At 38.2% G+C, this 22,062-nt stretch overlaps 1 protein-coding gene across 1 annotated transcript; it reads left to right on the forward strand.

Annotated features, from left to right (window-relative positions):
- The first annotated feature begins 19,913 nt into the window (after positions 1–19,913).
- On the forward strand, positions 19,914–20,747 carry LOC138173149 (taste receptor type 2 member 7-like). Its single transcript, XM_069103053.1, has one exon. The coding sequence runs from the start codon at positions 19,914–19,916 to the stop codon at positions 20,745–20,747; it is 834 nt and encodes a 277-aa protein (XP_068959154.1).
- Positions 20,748–22,062: the final 1,315 nt, after the last annotated feature.

A 22,062-nucleotide genomic window follows, 5' to 3' on the forward strand; every position in this document is an offset into this window, starting at 1 on the left:
CCAATTAGACTTTTTAAGGCATTCTTCTCCTCATTGGCTTTTTGGACCTCTCTTGCCATTTGAGTTAGTCTATTTTTAAGGTGTTATTTTCTTTAGTATTTTGGGGGGTCTCCTTTAGCAGGCTGTTGACTTACTTTTCATGATTTTCTTGCATCATTCTCATTTCTCTTCCCAATTTTTCCTCCACTTCTCTTACTTGATTTTCAAAATCCTTCTTGAGCATAACCTGGGACCAGTTCACATTTGTCTTGGAAGCTTTTGATGCAGGAGTTCTGATTTTGTTGTCTTCTTCTGGTTCCATGTTTTGATCCTTTTTGTCCCCAAAAAAGGATTCTATGGTCTGATTGCACTTTCTCTGCTTGCTCATCTTGCCAGCCAATTACTTGACTTTTCAGCTCTTTGCCATGGTAGAACACTGCTTCCAGAGTGGAGAGAGCTGTGTCCCAAATTGCTGATGTTTTCACAGTTACCAGAGCTATGGGTAGGGTGCCCTCTCTATAGCCACCACAAGCTATGGCACAGACATGTCTCAACCCAGGACCACCACCCAAGACTGAGACCCATATCCAAGCAAGTCAAAGCAAGAGCCATTACCCTCTCAATGACTGTTTTTGTACCCCTAAGATCTGCAGGCCAGGAGTTCTGGAGGCAGCCACGTGGCAACAGCTATAGCCGCTGCTTCTCCACCACCTCTCTCCCTGGGTGCAGGGGCTGGACTATGCTCTTCTGTCATGCAGTTCCAACAGAGATCTCTACTGACCTTTTATTTTCTCATTGGTGTTTATGGGTTGAGAAGTCTGGAAACCACCAAAGCTGCCAGTGATTCACTCTCCTGAAGACTGCTCCAGCTGTTCTGTGCTGCTGGCCAAGACAGCCCCAGGTCTGGCCCAGTGTGGCTTACTTGGGACTGAGCTCGGCTCCTAGCCTGGGGCAAAAGATCCTTCCTGTCATCCTGCCAGGTTTCCTTCAGTGGGAGAGTTGTTTCTCTGCATTGCTTTGTGGGTTCTGTACCTCTAAAATGTGTTTAGAGTCATATTTTACAGGTGATTGATGCAGGAGCTTAAGCAAGTTCCTGCTTTTACTCCACCATCTTTACTCTGCCCCTCCCCCTGCTGCTGCATTCTTTCTTTCATTTTTTATATTCAAGGCAACTTTGAAGTTGATGTTACTCATGAAGTATCCCTTTAGAAAAAAGGTTGGTTCCAGTGGCATCATAAATGGTGAATTCCAAATCCCTCCTGCTCATCACAACAGTTTTGGGTCTGGAATATGGAACTTCCCTCCCAGACCATATGAAGGCATGCGTGCCTTTGACATGTACCTCTGCTACAAGTCACCATAAACTGCCCCTTATATGAGGGTAAAGTAAGAGCTTTCCTCTTCACATTCTTTCTACACTCAGAAGATTTGATGAAGGAGAGAGGGCAAAAAATGGATAAGTAGTCCTCAAAACTCACTTTCATAGAATATAGAAGGAGCAATGGCAATGCTTACATTTGGGAGTCTGACCCTTTGAGTCTCATCCTAACATCTTTAGTTCTGTTGGTGTGATCAGTGAGGCACCAGTGTCCATATACACATTTCATGGGGAAGGTGTACCTTAGATGACTACAAAGGCCCCACCTATGCAACCTTATCCATTTAATTGGAGCACTTATCATAATAGTCAGAGGCTCCCAGATGTCAAGCACTTTTCAATGTTTTACAACTTGCAATTGGCATACAAATTACTATTATTGTTCTACTTGTGTCTTCCACTGTTGAGAAGGGAGACATTTTCCCACTACTCTTCTGTGTATTTAGGCACCATAGAGGAAAGAAGTTGGAAAAAAACGGGCTAAGAGAGAGCAAGAGGTCAACCTGGTGTCATGGACCTAGGATAGTTTTGGATTTTTTTAAGGCAAGGCAACACTGTCCCTTGAGGAATCCTCTCTTTCTCTTAATGTGTTTGAAAAACCATCATTCACTTTACCTTGATCAGAGGAACATGGTAGACACTGAGCCAGGACACTCCAGGAGTCGAAAGTCTCTAAAATTCTGTTCTGAGTTTCCAGAGGGGGGACAAGAAAATCTGGTGCTCAGAAATTCGAAGAATATGGTGATCCTAACCCTGGAAGTTGGAGGCTAATTCAGAAACTTAGAAGACCTAGAGGGAATCATAGAATAATCAGTGAAGGATGAAAGTTAAAAGACAGAAAGAAGAAATAGACAAAGATTTGGGGATGCACAGTTTGGGGGACCAGGAAGTGGACAGTAGATAGAGTACAGGGCCTGACATCAACAAGACCTGAGATCAAATCTGTCCCCAGATATTTACTGATCATATGACCCTGGGCAAGTAACTTACCCCTGTTTGCCTCAGTTTACTTATCTATAAAATGAACTGCAGAAGGAAATTTAAAAACCCTCTAGTTCCTTTGCCAAGAATACTTTAAATGGAATCAGAAAGATGCAGACACTGTTGAAAGGACTAAAGAAAACAACAACAACCAGGATAAAAATCACAAGCTTTGTAGAGGCACAACACAGTAGTGATGGAGGAGTTTCACCTGCCAAGTCTTGCCTGGAGCTCTACTTCTGCTCATTTCATCCTTTAAAAGGCAGAGGAACCAATGAAGTCACATTGTATTTGGAATCTCATTCTCACTAATAGAGAGTAATTGACTTCTGTGGTAGAAAAGATGAGAATATATATGTATACATATATATGTATATATACGAGTCTGTATGTGTATGTAAATATATGTGTGAGTATGGGCATATGTACATTCATGAATACATACACAGAGGGAGTTTGGTAGTGTGGTCTAGCCTTTTTCCCCTAGAGGGAGAAGCCACTGAGCTGCCATAGTGCATCAGCAAGCACACCAGCGTCCCCAGGGTGGCTGCCAACACAGGTTCTTGGATCTGCTTTGATAAAGGAAAGCAACTCAAAATGGGTTAACAAGCTTACTTTAATCAGTCAAATATGTATCGTTCACCTAGGGGAAAAAGGTCAGAACCCCGAACTTCAGAGTATACAGACAGAATTATCAAAACAGAGAAACAGATCAAGTAGACAGGTTTCCAAACTGTCCAACCATTACATCCATACCAAATCAACATCTGGGTTTTTCAAAGCCAGGGGAGCTCTTAACAACAGCTTCCCAGAGTCTCATCTGATCAGATCACAGAACACTTCTCAAAGTGAGCCCCAAAACAAAGCCTCAAATCAGGGTTTATATAGCCTTCTCCTGGCTCACAGAATGTAACAACCTTCTGGACCCACTGGCCAATCAAAAAGTATCTACTGAAAAACAAGCCTCCTACCCCAGGCTCCAGGTGCACTTTAGCCTAGGGGCAGGGAAGATCTTAAAAATTTACATTCCTATTACACATGGCCATGCAGCCACTGCCATGTGGTAGCTTCAGCTCATGGTCTGCAGATGGTAGAGGGACAAAGAGATCTCTCTGAGGGGTAATTGTTCTTGTTTTAACCTGCTTGCATCTGGATTGCAGTCTAAAGTGGAGAACCTGGGGTGTGTGACCAGTTGCCAGATCTCGTGGAGACTTCAGAGAGGGCACCCAAGTAAAACCTTTGGCAGCTGAGAAAGCCCCAGCAATAGGGACAAAGCTCCCCTATCTGGTAGCAGAGTGTTACTGTGGCAAAAAGCCCAAAAGTTAAGTAATTGAGTGGCAACATGAGCAGGCAAAGGAAACAAAGAAAGCAGAGCAATGCAACTTTACACTCTTATTTTGGGAACAAAAAGGATCAAGGAATGGAACAGGAGGAATACAACAAAATCAGAACTCCTGCACCAAAAGCTTCCAAGAAAAATACATGATGTTTACAGGCCATAGAGGAACTTAAGAAGAATTTTGGAAAACAGAAAAAAAAGAAGTGGAGGAAAAATTGAGAAGAGGAATGAGAACGATGCAAGAAAATTATGAAATGAGTGTCAACAACCTGACTGAAGAAAATAACACCTTAAAAAATAGGTTAACTCAAATGGCAAAAGAGGCTCCAAAAGCCAATGAGGAGAAGAATGCTTTAAAAGGCCAAATTTTCCAGATGGAAAAAAAAATCTCAAAAGCTCGCTGAAGAGAATCATACCTACAGAATTAGAATGGAGCAAATGGAAGCTAGTGACTTTATGAGAAATCAAGATACTATTAAACAGATCCAAACCAATGAAAAAAAATAGAAGGCAATGTGAAATATCTCATTGGAAAAATCACTGACCTGGAAAATAGATCCAGGAGAAATCATTTAAAATTTATTGGACTACCTGAAAGACATGATCAAAAAAAGAACCTGGAAATCATCCTTCAAGAAATTCTCAAGGAAAATTGCCCTGATGTTTTAGAACCAGGGGGAAAGATTGATGTTGAAAGAACCCACTGATCTCCTCCTGAAAAAGATGCCCAAAAGAAAACTAATAGGAATATTATAGCCAGGTTCAGAAATTCCCAGATCAAGGGGAAAATATTACAAGCAGCCAGGAAGAAACAATTTGAATGTTATGGAAACACAATCAGGTTAACACAGGATCTGGCAGCTTCTACACTGAGGAATTGAATGGCTTGGAATATGATATTCCAGAGGTCAAAGGAGCTGGGATTAAAACCAAGAATCACCTACCCAGCAAAACTGAGTATCATGTTCCAGGGGAAGATATGGTCATTCAGTGGAATAGAGGACTTTCAAGCATTCTTGATGAAAAAAAACAGAGTTGAAGAGAAAAATTGACATTCAGATATAAGAAGCAAGAGAAGCATGACAAGGGAAACAGGGAAAAGAAATCGTAAGGAACTTATCAATGTTTTTACATTGTATTTACATTCCTCCATGGAAAAACAATTGTAACTTATGAAACTTTTCTCAGTATAAGAATAGTTGAAGGGAATATATATATATATATGTGTGTGTGTGTGTGTGTGTGTGTGTGTGTGTGTGTGTGTATAGGAGGGTATATGGCATATGAATTCATATATGAATGTGTGTATATATGTGTACACGTATATAGAGATAGAGGGCACAGGACCAATTTAATAAGAAGGGATGATACCTAAAAGGTGAAATTAAGAGGCGAGAGAGGAATATAATGAGAAGATATGGGGAGAAACAGAATGGGGTAAACTATCTCAAATAGAAGAGGCAAAGGGAAATGGTTACAATAGACAGGAAGACCAGGAAGGCAAAAGGGAATGGGTCAACCTTGTTCTCATTGAATTTGGCTTAGGGAGGGAATGACATACACACTACATAGGGTATCTCACCCTACAGGAGAGTTGGGGGGAAGGAGATGAGGGGGGATAATGGAAGGGAGGGCAGGCTGGGGTGAGGGAAGTTGGAAGTATCCACTTTTGAAAAGGAACAGCATCAAAGAGAATAGAACAAGTGGGAGGTGAAATAGGAGGGAGGGAAATATAGTCAGTCTTTTACAATATATCCACTATGGAAATGTTTTGCATAGCTACACATGTCCAACCTATATTGAATTGCTTATCTTCCCAGTAAGCATGGGTGACAAGGGAGGAAGGGAATGAAAAAAAAATATATATATATATATATATACTATTATTAATAGTATTTTACATGTAACTGAGAAATAAGACATACAGGCACTGGGGCATAGAGATCCACTGTGCCCTAATGGAAAGTCAGAAGGGGTACGAGAGAATATATGGGAGAAACAGATTAGAGGAGGGGATATCCAGTGAGATAGCTATGTAGGGATGGTGGATAGGGGGAAAATGGGGGGAAAATTTGTAACTCAAAATCTTGCAGAAATGAATTATAAAAACCAGAAGTTAATAAAGAATTTGATTTAAAAAAAGAAATAAAATAAATCCAGGAGAGATCATTTTAAAATTATTGATCTACCTGAAAGTCATGATCAAGAAAAGACACTGGACAACATTTTAGAAAAGAGACTGGACAACAACTTTCAAGAAATCATTGAAATATACCATGAGGTCCTAGAACCAGAGGGACAAATAGTCATTAAAAGAATCTACCAATCACCTCTTGAAAGAAATCCCGAATTGAAAATGCTAAGGAATATTGTAAAGAAATTCCAAAAATATCAGGTCAAGGAGAAATTTTTGCAAGCAGTCAGAAAGAAACTATAAATAGTAAGGTATAAGCATTATGCAAGGCATTTCAGGTTCTATATTAAAATATCTAAGGGCTAGGAATATGATATTCCATAAGGCAAAGGAGCTTGGATTACCACCAAGAATGAACTACCCAGTGAAATTGAGCATAATCTTTCAGGGAAGGAATTGGACATTCAGTGAAATAGAGTACTTCCAATCCTTCCTGATGAAAAGACCAGAGCTCAACAGAAATTTGATCTTCAAATACAAGACTCAAGAGAAGCATAAAAAGGTAAACAGAAAAGAAAAACAACAACAACATGTCATTAAATAAGGGCAAATACTTTACATTCCCACAAGGGAAGATGATACTTGTAACTCATGAGACCCATACTTCATTATGACTTTTAGAAGGAGCATACATAGACAGAGGGTGTAAGTGTAAGTTCACTTTGATGTGATGATAAAAAAAAATCTAGTGAAAGGGTAATAAGGGATTGTCCTGGGAAAAGAGGAAAGGAGGACCCAGAAAAAGGTAAAATACATTGCATGAAGAAGCAGAAATACCTATTTACAGTAGAAAGAATGGAGGGGGATGAGTAATGTTGGAACTTTACTCTTGTCAGATTTGGCTAAAAGAGGGAATAATATACTCTGATAGGTATAGATATCTAACATAACCTATAGGAAGTAGGAGAGGAAAGAGGAAAGAAAAGGGAAGGGGCTGATAGGAGGGAGGGCAGATTGAAGATGATTGTCAAAATCAAAACTCTATTGAAGAGGGAATGAGTGAAAGGAGAGAGAAAGTATAAGGAGGGGGTAAAGAATGGAGAGGAAGACACAGTAAATAATAATTGTGAATGTGAAAGGGATGAACTCTCCCATAAAAGAGAAGTGGACAGTAGAGTGGATTAAAAACCATAATCCTGGGGGCAGCTATGTGAATAGAGCACCTTCCCTGGAGTCAGGAGGACATTAGATCAAATCCGACATCAGACACTGAACACTAGCTGTGTGACACTGGGCAAGTCAATTAAGCCCAATTGCCCTGCTTTGCCCCCTCCAAAAAGAAAAATAAAAAAGAAATAAATGATGAACAAGCAGAATTCAGAAAAGCTTGCAAAGACTTTTATGGACTGATTCTGAGTGAAGTGAGCAGAACCAGGAGAGCATTGTACACTGTGAGAGCCACATTATACAATGAATAACTTTGATGGACTTAGGTCTTCTCAGCAATGCAGAGATCTAAGACAACTCAGAAAGTCTCACCTATGAAAATGCTATCCACAAGCAGAGAAATAACTCTGGAGTCTAAAAACTTATTGAAGCATACTATTTTCTCTCTTTTTTTATTTTTAAAAAATTTCTTCTGTCTCATGGAAAAGAGCTCTGATTGATTGCCTGAAATTCTTCTTTACAACATGACTAATGTGAAAGTGTTTAATATGAATATATATGTAGAGCCTATATCAGATTCCATGCTGTCTTGAGGAAGGGGGAGAGGTAGGAGGAGGAAAATATTTAAACTCAAAATCTTATGGAAATGAATTTTGAAAACCGAAAATTAATTAGCTAATTAATAAAAGTAATGCTTGATCAACTAAAAACCAAAACAAAACAAAGAAACAAAATAATCTCTTCAACCCAGAACCAAAAAGAGACAGCTTTAGATGTGAATGACATGGATTACATCACCACCACCAACCATGATTTTAAGTTTTTCCACTAAATTTCTGATATCTTATGAGATTTTTTCATTTCATGTACTCTGGTGATTATGTGTATTTTGAATGACAATATATATTTTTAAAACAGTTGCTAAATTTTTATGAATTGATTTTAACCAAAAGTTGGTAGATCAACCACTTTCTTCAAATAATTTCAATCATCCAATCCCACCATCAAAAGAATTATATACCAAATGTGAAGTACTTAAGATGCATCTGCAAAACTCAGAATCCTTGAGAATGTAACACTTCTGTAAATTAATACTGAGTACTCCATCAGGGCCTCTTACCTATGAGAGTCCATGTGGCAGTAGCAGAAGCACAATCAAGCTCAAACCTAATACTTGAGAATCTTTGAAGGCCAGAGAAAAAAGAATGAAAAAATAAAGTTAGAGACCTGAAGTTAAACAATAAAATTCAAAAGAGACAGGAAGAGAAACAAACTACAAAAACAAAGTAAAGAAAAACTTGTCAGTAAAAAAGATGCAGAAAAATAAAATTAATAAAAACTGAAAGACAGAAGAGCAAAAGGAAAGGAAGATTACCTTTTACCCCGTTAGTTGAGGGCTAAAGTAAACCAGAGAGGCATAACTAAATTAAGAAAAAAAAGGAACAATTAATAATTTAATTACAATTCAAGAACCAGGGAAAGGACATGAAAAGGGAATGGAGCAGGGTATATATGTTAATGAAAATAAATTATCATCAAAAGAATTTAAAGAAAACCTAATCTCAGGAATGAAATACTGACTTTAAAAAATGAATTCTTTTTTTAAAGCAATACAAAAGAAACCAAAAGATAATCCAATACTCAGGACTTTTTTTTAATTTTTTAAATTTTAATTTTTTTTTTACTCAGGACTTTAAATATTGATATACTAGACACGACCAAAAAATGAAAGAGAATTTTGCAATGGATAAGAAAATAGAACTGCAAAATCTGTTGTTTACAAGAAAAATATCTGAAAAGTTAAAGAAATACTGAATGAAAATGAGAATGTATTTTTTTCCTTCTTCAATGTATTCAACCTTATCTTTCCCTGAAGTCTGATGCCCTTTTTATTGTAAATAGGAATGTTACCCTTAGCATGACTAGCTCTTATTAAGTCCCTCTTATGTTTGCTCTAATTTCTAATTTAAGTACTTTTAGGTAAATAAACACAAACATTCTAAAAGTACTTTTGTATTAATCTAACTAAAACTCTAATTTAATTATTTCTACTATAGTAAAAAAAAAGATTATGTGGTTTTTTTCTTTTTAAAATAAAAATTATGAAATCTTGGTTAAGGAACTAAAAACCTTAGGGACACAAGTGTTTTGTTTTGTTTTTTTTTTTTTCAGCAGTGCTGCTGAGAGAAGGCAAGGAACTTAGTGGTGGTGGCAATCTTCATTCTCAAAGAGAATCCAAATTACTTCAATTTGTTGGGGTCGATGTGTAGGTGTGTCCAACTTTGCCTACATCTGAACTCAGAAGGTTCTACAGCAAATTGGGCCTAAATATTTCACATGGATATTTGGAATGGAGATGTGTCTATGTGTGTGCAACTTTGGAAGTACTACAATTGTGCTTTGCTCAGAGAGCACAGTGCCTTCTTGGATGCAGGCACAGCCATGCTGGACAGTCCTGTGCCAGTGTCTTCCACGTCTCCCAATTGACTCCAGAGTTCTTCAGAGAGACGTTGAGGTATCGTTGTAATGCTTCTTCTGACCTTTGTATGGTCCCTTGCCTTCCATGAATTTCCCATGAAATAATCTTTTAAGCAAACATATGTTTGGCATTTGAACAACATTACCAGCCCATTGGAGTTGAGCTCTCTCAGTAGAGTTCAAAAGTCAAGGCAGTTCAGCTCAAGAAAGGCTTCATTCAAAACCGGCCATGTAGCCTTGAGCAAGTTACTTAATCCCAATTGCTAAAAAAAAAAAAAGAAAAGAAAAGCCTCATCTCTGACAACTGATCTTGCCAAGTGATCTTCAGAATCTTCCTTACACAATTCAAAAGGAAGTATTTCAATTTTATGGCAAGACTCTGGTTACTGCCCAGGTTTCACAGGTATACAAACCATGAGGTCAGCACAATGGCTTTGTCCACCTTCACTTGGGTAGCCAATCTATTACCTCTTCTTTCTCACACTTCTTTCTTGAGCCTTCCAAACACTGAACTAGTTCTGCCAATGCGAGCATCAATCTCATCATTTATGTGTAGATCCTTGGAAAGTATACTGCCAAGGTAAGTGAGCTTATCCCAAAATCCAGTCTCTCCATTTGTTGTAAGTAATAGTTTGTAGCAGCAAGCACCCAGGGTTCCCAGGGTTGCTGCCAATACAGGATCTTGGATATGCTTTGATAAAGGAAAGCAACTCAGAATGGGTTAACAAGCTTACTTTAATCAGTCAAACATATATCCTTTGCCTCGTTCAGGGGAAAAAGGTCAGCACCCCGAACTTCAAAGTATACAGGCAGAATTATCAAGACAGAAACAGATCAAGTAGACAGCTTTCCAACTTGTCCAACCATTACATCCATATCAAATCAACATCTGGGTTTCAACATCTGGGTTTTTCAAAGCCGGGGGGCTCTGGACAATGGCTTCCCAGAATCCAGATCAAATCACAGAACACTTCTCAAAGTGAGCGCCAAAACAAAGCTACACATCAGGGCTTATCTAGCCTGGCTCAGAGAATGTAACAACTTTATTGACTCACTGCCCAATCAAAAAGTATTTACTGAAAAACAAACCTCCTACCCCAGGCTCCAGGTGCACTTTGGCCTAAGGTCAGGGAAGATCTTAAAAATTTACATTCCCATTACATGGTTCCACATATGGATGATGTGGTGCCAGCTGGTGGGAAAATTCTGTTTTCTTAGTGTTAATTGTTGGGGGGAAATTGGCATAAGTGTCAGAGAATCAACCTATACTCTATTGAATTTCTACCTCAGAGGATGCATTGAATGCATGATTTTCTGCACAGAAAGTCACTCACCCATTCTCTCTCCACTTTACTCTTAGCTTGTAGCCTATTCTAGTTAAATAATTTACCATCAGTGCATTAGCAGAGTTTGATACCATTTCCATCCTTGTTCAAGGTATCAGACAACATCACTGAAAACATTATCTTGAAAAACTTGGGATCAGGCACGAAGATATTGTACTGATCTCTTTTTTGTGCCTGTAAAACTTAGACAATTTACCAGTGTCATGACAGAAAAATGAACTGTTTCCATTTAATTTCTCTTGGAATGATTTTGAAAATTACTTGGAAAGAAAAGATATGGGAGAACGAGGTCCTTTCTTGAGCTGTGCTGTCAAGATTTCAAATCCAACTATGGACTTAAGAAGTGAAAATTTGATTGAGTGGTATTGGGGGTAGAGCCAAGATGGTAGAATGGAAGGATTAACTTTTCTAAGCTCCTCCATGAATTCCATCACTAAACTTTAAAAAGTGAATCTGAATGGATTTTAGAGTGACAGAATCCATTTGGAGATGGAGCCTGACACATTCCCAGCCTAGAAAAGCAACCACATAGGTCTGGGCAGGGGGAACACAGAGCACCATCACAGGCCTGAGAGCAGACTACAGCAGAGTGAGAAGGAGCCCCAGCCAGTGAACTCACCACCCTAAGGGTAATTTGAAGCCATCTCACCATAGGATGGAGGATTGGTTGGAGCTGGGTAAAAGAAAGCGCAGGGCCTGCAGCAGTGGCAGCACCTTCTCCTGGGGCTATTAGCCCATAGCCTGGATGCTTAAAAATCACCTACTTGAACTTCCAGCAGCCAAAATGGTGGAGTAAACTCTAGCTGCTCTGATTCCCCCTCCCTGACCCAGAAAACCCAGAGATAAAGTCCCACCTGGAGTAAAATCCTGAAATAGTGGAAACTTCCTCAGGCTTAGGAGTCACAGAAGAAGGATGTAGCTGAAGCAGTACAGAATCTGAAGTGAAGGGCAGCAAGTGTCCCAATAAGCCCCACCTCAGCTGACAAGGGGGAGATCCCAAGGCCCAGGGGGGTGGAGCCAACAAGCTCTAACAACACAAGCCCAGGTGTGCCTTAGCACTACTAGGGGAATATGTAAACAGTAGCACTGCCTGCCACCAGCTGCTGAGCCTGCCTAGCCCAGGGACACAAAGGTTGAAATCTGAAGTAACCAGACCACCCCTCCTCCCCAGGTTACTCTGTGAGCCTCAGGGTAACTCAGGGGAAACACTGAGAGTCCTGGCCTTGGCCTCAGTCTAGACACCCAGAGGCTATAGCACACAAAGTTAACAACCAAGCCCATAACTCTCAGCCTGAGAAGTGCAGTCAGGAAATAGGAAATCACAATGGGTAAGAAGGAAGCTGAGAAATCAAAAGCAAGAAAAAAATGATCCAATCTTATGATAGCTAGCAAGAACAAACAAATATAAAGGACAATATGGACTCTATACTCACACCTAAGACCACAGAAGGAAATATGAACTGGTCTCAAGCCCAAAAACGAGGAGCTCAAGAAATATTTTAAAAACCAAATTAGAAAGGTAGAAGAGAAATTTAAAACTACAGTGACCAAATTGGAAAAAAGAATGTCACTAAAGAAAATAAATCCTTAAAAAGTAAAACTGGTGAACTGGGATGGGAGGTTCAAAATCTAAGTGGAGAAAATACCTCCCTAAAATGAAAACTGAATATATGGAAAAGGAGCTTCAAAAACTAGCCAAGAAAAATAATTCACTAAAAATTAGAATCAGTCAAATTGAAGCTAAGGACTCTATGATGCATCAAGAGTCAGTCAAACAAAGCATAAAGATTGAAAAATTAGAAGAAAGTGCAAAATGTCTCACTGGAAAAACAACTGACCTAGAGAACAGATCAGGGAGAGATAGACTAAGAATTATTTTTCTACCAGAAAGCCATGATGAAAAAAGCAGCCTGGACAATATCCTCCAAGAGATTGTAAAAGAAAAGTGTCCTGAGGTCCTAGAATCAGAGTGTAAAATAGTTATAGAAATAATTCACTGGACTACTCCTGAAAGAGATCCCAAATTGAAAACTCCAAGAAATACAGTAGCCAAATTCCAGAATTGAAAGGTCAAGGAGAAAATACTGCAAGTGGCCAAAAAGAAACAATTCAAATGTCATGGAACTACAGTCAGGATTACACAGGACTTAGCACCTTCTACATTAAAAGATTGGAGGGATTGGAATTTTATATTTCATAAGGCAAAAGAGTTAGGACTGCAACCAAGAATCAAGCACTTGGCAAAACTGAGCATAAACTTTCAGGCAAGGAGATGGTCATTTAAGGAAATAAGGGACTTCCAGACTTTCCTGATGAAAAAGTGAGAGCTCAATGGAAAATCTGATCTCCAGTTATAACACTCAAAAAAAGACATAAATAGATAAACAAGGCGAAAAAAAAAACACATGCATACACACACTCACATAACTTGTGATACAATAAGAACAAACTGTTTATATCCCTATATGAGAAGCTGATATCTGTCAATATTTAAATTAATGTAATTATCATGACATTTAAAATGGATATATATATAGAAGGTTTGGGTATAAATGAACTAATCTGATGATAAAATAAAACCTTATTACGGGGTACCAAAGTACTGTAATGGAAGAAAAGGAAAGGATGAGGCAGAAAAAGGTAAATTATGCCACATGAAGAGGCATAAAACTATAGTAGAGGGGAAGAAGGGAGGGAGATGAACATCATATGAATTTATTCTCACTGGTTCTTGTTCAAAGAGCAATCAACATAATCAGTTAAGTTTAGAATTCTAATATGAAAAGACACAAAATCTTATAATAGAGGGAAAGGAGGGAGGAAGAGGAGCACTGTCCGAAATTTATTCTCATTGGTTTGAGTTCAAGGAGGGAATAACATACGCTGTTAAGTATAAAAAATCCATTGTGCCTACAGGCAGTAGGAGGGGTAGAGGGGGTAAAAAGAGGGGGGCAGTTAGAAGGGAGGGAAATAATAGTAAGGGGAAAGGGTAGGTAAAGGGGGATACAGGGAGGGAATACTGAGGGAGGCGGTGGTCCAAAGTAAAACTCTTAAGGAGAGGAAGGAAGAAGAAAGAAACACAAACATAAACAAGGGAGGGAATGGGATGGAAGGAAAGACACAGATAGTAATCATAACTGTGAATGTGAATGGGATGGACTCTCCCATAAAATGGAAGCAGATAGTAGAATGGATTAAAACCACAATCCTAAAATATGTTGTCTTCATGAAACACATCTGAAACAAGGGGACACACACAGGTTAAAGGTAAAAGGCTGGAGAGGAATATATTATGCTTCAGCTAAAGTAAAAAAAAAAAAAAAAGCAGGGGTAGCAATCCTTATCGCAGATAAGGCAAAAGCACATATATATCTTATTCAAAGAGATAAGGAAGGATACTATATCCTGATAAAAGGCATCATTGAGAATGAAGCATATCATTATTAAAATATATGCACCAAGGTGTATAGCATCCAAGTTCCCGGAGGAGAAGTTAAAGGAATTAGAGGAAGAAATAGAGAGCAAAACTGTACTAGTGAGGGACCTCAAGCTCTCCCTCTCTGAACTTGATGAATCTTACCTCAAAATAAACAAAAAAAAGTTAAAGAGGTGCATAGAATTTTAGAGAGGCTAGAAATGATAGCTCTCTGGAAAAAAATGAATGGGGATAAAAAGGAATATACCTCCTTCTCGGTATTACATGGCACATACACAAATATTGACCATATACTAGGGCATAAAAACCTCACAATTCAGTGCAGAAAGGAAGAAATATTAAATACATCTTTCTTAGATTATGATACCATAAAAATCATATGCAATAAAAGGACACAGAAAGATAGATGAAAATCTAATTGAAAACTAAATAATTTAATCCTAAAGAATGAGTGGATCAAACAAGAAATTATAGAAACTATCACTAACTTCAATCAAGATAATGACAATAATGAGAATTTAATAGGAAGGGATGATACCTAAAATGTGAAATTAAGAGGAGAAAGAGGAATATAATGGGAGGAGATGGGGAGAGACAGAATGGGGTAATCTATCTCAAATAGAAGAGGCAAGAGAAAATGCTTACAATGGAGGGGAAGAACAGGAAGGCAAAAGGGAATAGGTCAACCTTATTCTCATTGAATTTGGCTTAGGGAGGGAATGACTTACACACTACATAAGGTATTTCACCCTACAAGAGAGTGGGGAGAAGAACATGAGGGGGGGGGATGAGGGAAGGGAGGGAAGGCTGGGGGGAGGGAAGTTGGAAGCTCCCACTTTTGAAAAGGAACAGAATCAAAGTAGAGAATAGAACAAGTGGGAGGTGGGATAGGAGGGAGGGAAATATAGTCAGTCTTTTATAACATATAATATATATATTTTATATAATATAAAAATATATAATATATCCACTATGAAAATGTTTTGCATAGTTACACATGTACAACCTATACTGAATTGCTGATCTTCCCAGTAAGAGGAAGGGAATGAATCTGGAATTCAAAGTTATAAATCAAATGTTTAATATATATGTGTATATATATATATATATACTATTATTAATATTATTTTACATGTAACTGGGAAATAAGACATACAGGCCCTGGTGCATAGAGATCCATCGTGCCCTAGTGGAAAGTTGGAGGGGGAATGGGAGAAGACATGGGAGAGAGCAGTTTGGAGGAGGGGATATTTTGGGGTGGTGGGCAGGGGAGAAACGGGGAGAAAATTTGTAACTCAAAATCTTGCAGAAATAAATGATGTAAACTAGAAACCAATAAAGTATTTTATTTAAAAAAAATAATAAAAAAAATTAAAAATCACCAAATAAATACTAAATTAGAATAATGAAAACCAAAGGAGAGATTAATAAAATTGAAATTAAGAAAACTATTGAATGAATAAATAAAACTAGGTTTTATGAAAAAACAATAAAATTGATAGAACTTTAGTCAATATGATAAAAAAAGAAAGAAGAAAACCAAATTATGAGTATGAAAAATAAAAAGGGTGAATCTACCTCCAATGAAGAGGAAATTAAAACAATAATAAGAATTATTTTGCCCAATTGTATGAACATAAATTGGCAATCTTGGTGAAATGATGAATATTTACAAATATTATTGCCCAGATTGACTGAAGAGGAGGTTAATTACGTAAATAACCCCCTCTTAGAAAAAGAAATTGAACAAGCCATCAAGGAAATCCCTAGGAAAAAATCTCCAGGGCCAGATGGATTTACTACCAAATTCTATCAAACATTTAAAGAACAATTGATTCTGAAACTCTACAAACTATTTGGGAAAATTGGTGAAGAAGGAGTCCTGCCAAATTCTTTTTATGACACAAATATGGTACTGATACCTAATCGGGAAAATACAAAACTGAGAAAGAAAATTATAGACCAATTTCCCTCATGAATATAGATGCAAACATTTTAAATAAAATATTAGCAAAAAGACTACAGCAACTTATCACAAGAATAATAGACTTTTACCAGGTAGGATTTATTCCAGGAATGCAAGGATGGTTCAATATTAGGACAACCATAAACAATCAAATTAGCAGAAACCATATGATTATCTCAATAGATGCAGCAAAGGCTTTTGACAAAATACAACATCCATTACTATAAAAAACACTAGAAAGTTTAGGAACAAATGGCATCTTCCTTAATATAAGAAGTAGTATCTATTTAAAGCCATCACCAAATATTATATGCAATGGGGACAAGTAAGAAGCATTTCCAATAAGATCAGGGGTGTAACAAGGATGTCCACTATCACCCTTTTTATTCAATTTGGTACTAGAAATATTAGTAATAGCAATTAGAGAAAAAAAAAGAAATTGAAGGAAACAAATTAGGAAAAGAAGAGACAAAGCCATCATTCTTTGCAGATGATATGATGATATACTTAGAGAATCCTAGAGAATCAAGTAAAAAAAACCACTTGACAAAAAAAATAAATTTGGCAAAGTAGCAGAATATAAAAAAAAACACATAAATCCTTGGCATTCCTATATATTTCTAACAAAATCCAACAGCAAAAGATTGAGAAATCCCAATCAAAGTTACTGTAGACATCAAATCTTTGGGAATCTACCTGCCAAAACAAACCTATGACCTGTATGAATACAACTACAAAACCTTTTCACACAAATAAAGTCAGATCTAACTAATTGGAAAAAACATCAATTTCTCATGGCTGGGTTGAGCTAATATAATAAAATGACAATTCTACCTAAATTAAATTACATATTTAGTGCCATACCAATCAATCTACTAAAAAAAAAAGATTACTTTATAGAGCTAGAAAAAAATAGTAACGAAATTCATCTAGAAGGTCCAGAATATCAAGGGAATTAATGAAAAGAAATGCTAGGGATGGAGGCCTAGCCATACAAGATTTAATCTGTGTTATAAAACTACTTGGTACTGGCTGAGGAATAGAGTAGTGTATCAAAGGAGTAGATTGGTTACACAAGATTCAGCAGTCAATGACTATAGTAATCTACTTTTTTATAACCCTAAAGACCCCAGTTTTGGGGATAAGAACTCACTATTTGACAAAAACTGCTAGGAAAACTGGAATATAGTATAGTAGAAACTGGGCATCGATCAATGTCTAACACTGTATAACAAAATCAAGTCTAAATGGGTACATGATCTAGGCATAAAGACTGACACTTTAAGCAATCTGGGAAAACAAGGAGTAGTTTACCTGTCAGATTTATGTAGAGGGGAAGACCTTATGACCAAAGAAGAGTTGGAGGGCATTATAAAATGTAAAATGGATAATTTTGATTACATCAAATTGAAAAGTTTCTGTACAAACAAAGCCAATGTAACCAAGATTAAGAGGGAAGTGGGAAATTGAGAAAGAATTTTTTAGAACCAGTGTCTCTGATAAAGGCCTCATTTCTAAAATTTACAGAGAATTGAGTCAAATCTGTGAGAATACAAGTCATTGCCCGATTGATAAATGGTCAAAGGATATGAACAGGCAGTTTTCAGAGGAAGAAATTAAATATAACTATAAACATATTAAAGATGCTCTAAATCACTATTGATTAGAAAAATGCAAATCAAAACAATTCTGAGGTTCCACATCTCACTGGTCAGATTGGCTAAGATGAGAAAACAAGAAAATGACAAATGTTGGAGAGTATGTCGAAAAATTAGAACACTGATGCATTGTTGGTGGAGTTGTAAACTGATTCAACCATTCTGGAGAGCAATCTGGAAATATGCCCAAAGACCTATAAATAATTGCATGTCCTTTGACCCAGCAATACCACTTCTAGCATTCTATCCCAAGGAGATCATAGAAGTGGGAGGAAGAACCATGTGTACAAAAATATTTATATCAGCTCTTTTTGTGGTGGCAAAGAATTGTAAATTAAGGGGATGCACATCAATTGTGGAATGGATAAACAAGCTGTGGGATATGAATGTAATGGAATACTATTGTGCTATAAGAAATGAGGAATAAATGGACTTCATATTTACCTGGAGACACTTATACAAACTGATGCTGAGTGAGAAGAGAAGAACCAGGAGAAATTTGTACACAATTATAAACACAACTTATGTGTGACTTCTAGCTTTGATAGATTGGACTCTTGTCAGCATTGCAAAGCTATTAGACAACTCCAAAAGACTCAAGATGGAAAGAGATGTCTAAATTCAGGGAAAGAACCAGAAAGAACTAGAAGGAGCAGAGTTTGAATGGAGATTGAAGCAAAGTAGGTGCTCTCTTTCTTTTTCTTGTTTGGTTTTGTTTCCTCTTTTACATTGTTCATTCCATTGGTTACAATCCTTCTTTACAACTTGACTAATGTCTAATGTGAATGTATTTTCAGATCCTATACTTGATTGCATGCCAGCATGGTGGGGAGTAGAGGAAGGGGGGGAAAATTTGAAACTCAAGGGATTGTGGAACTGAATCTTGTAAAACAAAAGTAAACAAACAAATTAATAAAGAATTTTACGAATCAAAAAAAAAGAGAGAGAATGGCATCTAGGATTACATTTATAATAAATTAATCAATTTTTAGACAGGTAAAATTGGTTCTACTAGTTGAGTGCCCATCAGTATAAACCTGGGTCAAAACCCTAATTCAGGCTCTTGATTCTGCTATTCCTGGACATGGCATGTCATCTTACCTTGCTAAACCCATGCTTTTCCTTGCAAAAAGAAGGGAAAATAGCCCTTCAATTTACAACTACAAAGGTTACTGCAAGGAAAGTACTTCAGAAAACTTAAGAAATCAGATAAAAGTGTATTAATAATGAACATTTGTCTACAATATTATTGTACACAGATTTCAACAGAAAGATAATGGTTGAAAAATAGTTTCTCCATTTTTGCCTGATGCTAAGGCTATGTCTTTATAGAAGAGTTAGCATAGTAATATTGCTTTGTCTGAATTACCATGAAAACTGAAAGGTATTTCTTTTAAGAGTGAACTTCCCAGATTCATGGCCCATTAAAATGCAATTCACTTAGAATTTTCAAACCTAAAAGTGATTTTCAGAAATTTCATGCATGAGTTTCATTTTATAAACAATTTTTAGCAATATCAGTGTTCAAAATGGAGGTAAATTATGGGGTGAAGCATAACCTCTACACTTAGATATTTGTTATATTCTCCACATTATACATCATTGGGTGAGGCTCATCACACACAGCTCACAGGTTTGCATACAAAACAGGATGAGACAAAAAGAGGAAAATATTGAAAGATGACCTCTTCCTATTTGCATCTTAACATAGGACTCTAATGTTTTTCATGACCACCTGCCAAGAAGAAAAAGAAATGCCACAGAGAGAGCGTGTCTTGGCTGGGCATATTCAACTGAGCTAGTGGGAAGGCATAGAGGATATCTTGAAAAAGGTATTCCAAAGAAGACTGGAAATTCTCTTGCCTGAGACAGAAACCTTACAAAGGACAGAGAAAATTACTGCATCACCAAGCATGAGAAGGACATATTTCATATTGATTTTGCCTAGAAATTAATCCACCAGAAGTAGCAGCAAAAATATTACAAAAATTAGTAACTTCCAAAGTGATTTCCTTTCTGCTGTCATGCTAAGCGGTGCAATGATAATCTATATGACTCTGGCAACTAGTGAATTTCTACTGGGCATTCTCGTAAATGGATTCATAGTTCTGGTGAATTGCATTGACTGGATCAAGAGGAAGAAACTGTTACCAGGTGATCTCATCCTGGTCAACTTGGCCATTTCCAGAATTGGACTATCATGTGCAATAACATGGAATGGTTATTTAATTCCTACATCTATTGAGTTACCCACCAATGTAAAAAGAATTGATATCTTCTTGATCCTGACTCACACTTCAAATATTTGGTTTGCCACTATCCTCAACATTTTCTACTTTCTGAAGATAACCAACTTTTCTAATCCCCTTTTCCTCTGGATGAAATGGAGAATTGACAGGATGGTCTTCATGCTTCTTTGGGGGCCTGTGCTTATCTATTTTTCCATTGGTTTTCCAATGACAGAGAGAATTTCTTATTACTATGGTAGACTCTTTAGTGGAGGAAAGGAAAGAAATGTGTCTGAGGATGTCCAAGTGAGTAAAAGCATTTTGCTCATGTTCCAGGTTCTCACAGGCCTTCTGACTCTTACCCCTTTCATCCTGTCCATCATCTCCTTCTCCTTATTGATTCTCTCCCTGGGGAGACATATCCGACAGATGCAACTCAATGCTACAGGTTCCAGAGACCCAAGCACAGAAGCCCATGTTCGAGCCATGAAAGCTATGTCTTCCTTCATTGTCTTCTTTTCATTGTATTATGTGGCTTTCTATGCCAGTTATATGCCAGGGGAAAACAACAAACTGACTTCCATGTTGAGTATGTCAATCATGCTGCTCTATCCCTTTGGCCACTTTGGATCCTGGTTCTGTGGAACAGCAAGCTGAGAAAGGCTGCCCTGAGGCTGTCAGTGCTGATAAGGTGCTGCCCAAGGGGAAGTCACCTACAAGCACTTTGGGTATCTCTGGGGATCATCTGGCATTTTCTAGGGGGAAAGAAGTAATATTAGAGTCCTTGAAGAATATTACCAAGCTCTTTCCTTCTTTGTAGTAGCAAGATCAATGAACTCTGATTCAAAACATAGACTGGGAGTCAGGAAGACTTTGGTGCAATACCCAACTCGTCAGTTACTACCTGGGTGACCATAAGGAACTCAATTAAGCCCTGTGATACTTAGAATCCTCATCTCAGGAATAGTGACAATAATACGAATACTACTACTAATAATAATATGATTATGATGATAAAGATGTTGATGATATTGTAGTAGCAGTAATAGAAGGAAGAGGAGTGGGGAGGAGGAGGAGAAAGAAGAAGAAGAAGGAGGAGGAGGAGGAGGAGGAGGAGGAGGAGGGAGAAGAAGAAAATGAATTCAGGTTTTCTATCTCTCCGGCCTGGGAGCAGTGGAGGGGAGGGGAAGGGACTGGTGGTGGAGGGGACTTAATTAAAACACTCAACCACCTCAGTTATAAAGTCCACACTGGGAATTCCCCCCTCCCCCACCCGTTCCCCCCACCCCCCTCCGAAGTCAGCTCAGCAGCTTCTCCTTTTAGGTTGTCCCTATTCCTGGTCCCCACGGCCCACTTGAACAAACTGAAAAGATTTCAGATTCTGGGTGGAGTGACATTAAGACACCAGCAAGTATAATTATACAGACTAAGTGACAACCTATTGTTTATACTACTATTTTGTTGCATGGACAGCCCATAGAGTTGGCCTATCAGTCTACATATTTTGAACAAACACTATGTATGGACAGTGAGCTAGACTCAGAATTTAACATGAAGTGGAGAACGCACTGCATTGTCTTTAGAAAATTGTGGAGGGGGCAAAGCCAAGATGGCGGAGTAGAAGCAAGACCTTCCCGCGGCTCCGGCTTCCACCCTCCCCAATCCATGTAAAAAGGGGACTCTAAACACACCTTGGAGCTGCAGAACCCCCATAATGACACAGAGAAGCTAACCTCCCGCTGAGGACAGCCCAGCAGGCCGGCAGGAATCGGCCAACGCAGCGCTCTGGGAGCCGAGTCCAGCCCCACACCTAGGCTTTAGCCCCAGGGCGGGCCCGACCAGCCACCTGCTGGAGGGACTCCAGATCAGCAGCAGCTGGGGCCGTTTCCAGATTTATCAACACGTAGACACAAAGGACAGAGTGAGAGGTTCGAGGCTGGGAAGGGGCACAGCGGCGATGCTGCGGGCGCAG

This window comes from Petaurus breviceps, unplaced genomic scaffold (genome assembly GCF_028583685.1).
Source record: "Petaurus breviceps papuanus isolate PSGF00001 unplaced genomic scaffold, PetGlider_PUasm1.0 567, whole genome shotgun sequence".
Lineage (NCBI taxonomy): Eukaryota > Metazoa > Chordata > Mammalia > Diprotodontia > Petauridae > Petaurus > Petaurus breviceps.